At 33.2% G+C, this 6,071-nt stretch overlaps 1 protein-coding gene across 1 annotated transcript; it reads right to left on the bottom strand.

Annotated features, from left to right (window-relative positions):
* Positions 1 to 1,142: 1,142 nt before the first annotated feature.
* On the bottom strand, positions 1,143 to 5,819 carry LOC117729773 (phospholipase A and acyltransferase 4-like). The gene is made up of 4 exons (XM_034531135.1): positions 5,690 to 5,819; positions 3,814 to 3,934; positions 2,764 to 3,062; positions 1,143 to 2,462 (listed from the first exon to the last, which is right to left on the bottom strand). The coding sequence occupies exons 1-4, from the start codon at positions 5,705 to 5,707 to the stop codon at positions 2,331 to 2,333; spliced, it is 570 nt and encodes a 189-aa protein (XP_034387026.1). The 5' UTR covers positions 5,708 to 5,819; the 3' UTR covers positions 1,143 to 2,330.
* Between the last annotated feature and the right edge of the window lie 252 nt (positions 5,820 to 6,071).

Here is a 6,071-nt window from a genome sequence, read left to right as displayed (position 1 = left end):
ACAGAAAACTGGGAGCTATGCTGTCTTAATCTTGAGAGCTGCAGAGTGTAAACCAACTGCAAGGACACATTCACTTCTCCCCCCTTGTACAGAGAGATATTAGTGAAATACATTATGAAGATTAATGATCTCATCTTTAAAAATATCCCTCCATTGCATTGGCCTTATGGTGCCCTCTTATCCGCTTTGCTGGTTGCTGGAACATTGATATTCACTGTTGCATATGCATGTGTTTATTTTTATTTTTATTGCAGTTTGGACAACCATTGAGATGACTGCTGTGCTCTCTGTAACCTACTGTACAAGAGACCTGTAATGAACAAAGAATCATCACACATCTGGTACTCACTTGTTTGTTCACTTTGATAGAGAACAGTGACTTATTTTGTGAAGAAACTAATGAACAGATATGATTTCACTGCTAGTGTTCACTGTCTTTGTAAAGCTTGTTTATTTCTCTATTTGGAGCCTTTCAGTGACTCTAGACTGTGCTGCCCCCCGTCTAGCAGCATCACAGCTCATACCACTGATAATGTGTACAGTAGCAGTAGGTATGACATAAATATGCATGTATGGGATGTATATAGTAGCTAAGATCTTATCAATGTGGTCCCGTCATGAAAACGTCTTAAATATTATTATAGTATGTTGTAAAAAGTGTCATGTTGTAAAAAGTGTCACACAATTATTTTTTATAAATACCATTGTATACATTTCCCTTAACAGTGTAATAGATACTTAATAATCAACAGATTAAATTAGAATGTCATGGTTGAATATTTTATAAAATATATCATAATATAGTATGCCATAAGAACCTCTTAAGTAATATCATAGTATACTATGTTGTAAAAAGTGTCAGAAAAATGTCATTCAAAATATAATGTATAGAATGCAAATAACGTCATAGTGTAATATGTTGTGAAAAAGTGGTTAAAAAAAACTAGCATGATATAATATGCACTAACAATGTCATATTATAGTATTTCATAACATATTATAAAGTAATTCCTAGTATAATATCTTTTAAAATAATTTCATAGTATTTCATATTGTATTTTATATAATATGCCATTATGTAGAGTGGCACAAAAACATCATTAAAAAAACGTCATAAAATATGTGTCAAAAAACATGAAAATATAGTTGAGTGTGTCCTTAAAAACTGTCAAAGTGAGCCATAAAAGGTGAATCCAAAAGTTGAATATGTTCAGTATGTTATTAGAAATGTATACTATGTTAATAGTATAGTGCATGTCAAAGTGAAATATTCCAAACAAATGTCATAATATTGAATGTTATAATATTTGATCAAATATGTCTTAGTAAACTTTGACCTAAAAAATGATCATAGTATAGGTTGGCGGTTCGATCACTGGCTCCGCTAGCATAACCTCAAATCAGTTCTTGATTTAATTGTATTTAAAATCAGAGACATGTTTTTAAAAGTTATTATTTATTTGTGGGAAGTATTGATAAGAGTAGCTCCTTTTAGTAATACAATCCTATTCTTACCTATATTCCTGACTTGAAGGACATCGAGTTTGTTGTTCTGCAATCTACAACCTCACCACTAGATGCCACTAAATCTCACACAATGTTCCTTTAATGAAATGGCTTGGATGTGAACTTGATGACATAATGCTAAATAACATCTTTAATAACCATTTACTAATATTAGTTAGAGCCTTCATTAACATGTACACCCTTAATACATGCTAACAGTATACTTGTTTAACAGTTACATAATGCATATTATTGTATTACAGTTAACGTGTTTAACTACATTAACTATGTGTATAGCATGCTTTCAAACATTAAATAATGTATGAAATGTTACCTTGGTCAACATGAACAACTATTATTAAATGCTTACTAGCCACATTTGTTACTGTTAATTAACTGTTAGTTAAGGGTTATTAATGCATTAAATAATGCTAATTGATATGTACATCACATTACATCACCAGTTGGCAGCACCTGCTCCTATCTCAATGTCTAGCATTGCTGTGACCCCAGCAACGTCCTGGTCTGAAGTCATGCTCAATGAAAATAAAGTCAAATAAAAGCCTCAATGTTTTCTCCTGTTCTAACGTTTGGGTAACACATACACCTCCCTAGCCATCTCTGCACTTCCTCTCGCTAACATACACACATGCTTGAGCTTGGGTTACGATTATACAGGTGGCATGAGAACAGACCCAGGGCCCTTCAGCAGGTTCCAGACGTTCCGATTGATTAGTAAATCTGATTAATTGCATTAAAAAAAAAGAAGATTCTTTAAGTCCAAAAGAACATTTATGATTTACACCATTGTTCGGTTCATTCTCCTACCACCGATTTGAATTGAAGAAGTCGGAGGTCTCTTTGAATTGCTCTTGCACAGTTTCTTTGGGGCTGACGACGTTGTTGAAGAATGCAGTTGCCGCCTCACACTCTTTATCCTTCATTCTAGCAGGAATCTATAAGAGGAACAACAGAATAACAGAATAACTTTAGTGGTCATTAATGGTCAGCAAGCTCCGAGGAATTAAACATGGTCTGATTTGGCCAAAAGAATGCCGCGTGCTGCGTAATACAAAAAAAAAGCACCATGTGGAGAGATGAAAGTGTGATAACTTCCCTGATTGGAAGTTATCACACTTACTTTCATCTCTCCACATGGTGCTTTTCATCACAACATAATTGGTTTGGGCAGAATCAATGACTCAATAAAATCAATAACACTGCAAGATGATGATTTTTGCACTGCTAAATTCATACCTGGTTGCACACTGCTTTTCCATAACGTACAAAAGTGGCAAAGTGCTCGCAGTTGAAGGTGAAAAGTTTATATTGGAAGTCCCGATCAAGAAGGGCGTCACGCCGCAGTCTCATATCCTCGGATGCTGACGGTGTCAAGCTGTGCCGGTCGTTACCGATGGAGACGATGACGCCTTTCGGCACGTTCACCTCGCCAAGACGCACTCTGCGGATCTTGGTCTCCCCGAGAAGAAGGTCGCCACAAACCGGGAAGATCTTTTGTAGGTACGTACGTATGTTGCTCATCAGCTGCTTCTCATCTATAGAAAGAGAGGATGTGCATTCATTTTAACAGACAGTTTTCAAACTCCATGCAGATATATGCATCATCTATCTTTTATACCACAGATAAAGAGCACGATACACCAAACTAGTTCCTGTGGCGTGTGAGTGTGTGTGCATGTTGGTTAGAGTCCTGATGGGCAGGTGGCACCTTGCATGGTAGCCCTGAGACTAGAAACTAAATGAATTTACAAGTAGGCATTATCTTCTGCAGATGCAGCGCTATTCTGAGTTTCTCTTCCAAACAAGGGTGTAAAACAATTATTTTGTAAAGGGTTCATGATTGAGGTCCAAACAATGATAACAACAGATTTGTGAAGATTATGATGGAAACCTTGTTCCAAAGGGGATCTCCTTCAATTGACATGTCAGTGTTAGTCCATTTCTTCTTCCAAGCTTTAAATGAAAGTGAGAAACTGGAAACATTGAACCCAATACAATGTCATCTGATACATTTTTTAAAGTAAAATGTATCAGATGACATTGGTAAACAACAGCAAGCAGAGAGTTACACTGTGTGAGTACAGGAGGTTCTGGCAGGAGGCCAAAACAGGTAATCAACCAAACAGGCGAAAGTGTCAACCGCCCCAGGGTCCTCATCCTGCAGTCAAAGTCTACTTTTAAGAAGGTGATATTGTATCATACTGCATTTTCTTCTTCTTTTTCAACAAAAACAAACAAACAAACAAACACAAATCTAGTCTATGTAATCTATGATGTTGTCCTTACCTGCAACAGCAAAATGAATTACATGTCCATCTTCATCATAAACTCCCCAGTGAGAATATCCGATGGGGTAGGCAAATTCTATCAAGTCTCCACATTTGGCAGTGGATATGATTTCTTCAACCTGAAATCATTAGAAAAACCCGACAGTAAATGATAAGACAATAATCAGTTCAGACACATCTCCACCCTGCTCCACTCCCTGCTCAGCCTGAAAGCAGGTTGAACTAGATTGTTTTAACTAGATTGTTCAGGTAGAGTCACAAGTTCCATAGTAATGGTAAATACTGATTATTGTCATTATATGTCCAACTAATCATGATTTAATGACACCTAGCTCTGGTCCAACAGAGGTTGGCTGCACATATTCTGAGTAGTAGAAAAATGTGTTTCACAAGGTTTTCTTGTCTATATATATATGGAAGACAATCTCAGTTCCATTGGCAAAGTTACACCGCTACTACAGTATTCTATTACAGTATTCTATTACAGTATTCTATTACAGTATTATATTAAAACATTCTATTACAGTATTCTATTACAGTATTCTATTACATTATTCTATTACAGTATTCTTTTACAGTATTCTATTACAGTATTCTATTACATTATTATTTTACAGTATTCTATTACAGTATTCTTTTACAGTATTCTTTTACAGTATTCTATTACAGTATTATTTTTACAGTATTCTATTACAGTATTCTATTACAGTATTCTATTACAATATTATTTTACAGTATTCTATTACAGTATTCTATTACAATATTCTATTACAGTATTCTATTACAGTATTCTTTTACAGTATTCTATTACAGTATTATTTTTACAATATTCTATTACAGTATTCTTTTACAGTATTCTTTTACAGTATTCTATTACAATATTATATTACAGTATTCTATTACAGTATTATTTTACAGTATTCTTTTACAGTATTATTTTTACAGTATTCTATTACAGTATTCTATTACAATATTCTTTTACAGTATTATTTTACAGTATTCTATTACAATATTCTTTTACAGTATTATATTACAGTATTCTATTACAATATTCTTTTACAGTATTCTATTACAATATTATTTTACAGTATTCTTTTACAGTATTCTATTACAATATTCTATTACAGTATTCTATTACAGTATTCTTTTACAGTATTCTTTAACAGTATTCTATTACAGTATTCTATTACAATATTCTTTTCAGTATTCTTTAACAGTATTCTATTACAGTATTCTATTACAATATTCTTTTACAGTATTCTTTTACAGTATTCTTTTACAGTATTCTATTACAGTATTCTTTTCAGTATTCTTTTACAGTATTCTAATATTCTTTTACAGTATTCTATTACAATATTCTTTTACAATATTCTTTTACAGTATTCTTTTACAGTATTCTATTACAATATTCTTTTACAGTATTCTATTACAGTATTTATTCTATTACAGTATTCTATTACAATATTCTTTTACAGTATTCTATTACAATATTCTTTTACAGTATTATATTACAGTATTTATTCTATTACAGTATTCTATTACAATATTCTTTTACAGTATTCTATTACAGTATTTATTCTATTACAGTATTCTATTACAATATTCTTTTACAGTATTCTATTACAATATTCTTTTACAGTATTCTATTACAATATTCTTTTCAGTATTATTTTACAGTATTCTATTACAATATTCTTTTACAGTATTCTTTTACAGTACACTGACTATCTTTACACAGAATAACAAAGTCAGATGCATACAGAATACAGGTGATCATGCTACAACATTATAAGATGGCTGATCATAACCAACATATTTTGTATTTCCATTGAGAGAAATCAGAGCTGTGCTACTTTATTGGTATTAGTTCTTACCTGCTTCTGATAATCCATAGCCGACTCCTTAAGGTAGAGCGAGGCCTGTGGTGGTTGTCAGGCAGTCTGCAGGGTGTGCTGTGGAAGAAACTGGTTTGGACTGTTTTAGTTGAATGGAAAAAAGGCCAGCTGATTGGCCAATACAATGAGGAAGCATTTCCTCAATAGTCATATACAAATGCTGCCTCAAACAAGCTACACATTAAGAAAGTTTATGAAGAACTATCAACATAACAAGGTTAATTTGCACTTAACGGTTTTGCTCCATCGACAGGATTCAGGACGCTATAAATATGTAAAGAGTGTGATTCTACTGAGTTAATATACAGGTTATTTGTTTGTCATAATTTGTCCCGTAGGCTGTGCCTCATGGTGTATGAAT

Source organism: Cyclopterus lumpus, chromosome 4 (genome assembly GCF_009769545.1).
Source record: "Cyclopterus lumpus isolate fCycLum1 chromosome 4, fCycLum1.pri, whole genome shotgun sequence".
Classification (NCBI taxonomy): Eukaryota; Metazoa; Chordata; class Actinopteri; order Perciformes; family Cyclopteridae; genus Cyclopterus; species Cyclopterus lumpus.
This window is presented reverse-complemented; position numbering and strand designations above follow the sequence as displayed.

What these genes read in the sequence shown, in the direction of transcription:
- LOC117729773 (XM_034531135.1), bottom strand. An exon ending in AATTCATTTTGCTGTTGCAG is followed by an intron (nt 3,063 to 3,813) that starts GTAAGGACAACA and finishes CTCTTTCTATAG; the next exon opens with ATGAGAAGCAGCTGATGAGC. An exon ending in GAAAAGCAGTGTGCAACCAG is followed by an intron (nt 2,463 to 2,763) that starts GTATGAATTTAG and finishes TTCCTCTTATAG; the next exon opens with ATTCCTGCTAGAATGAAGGA.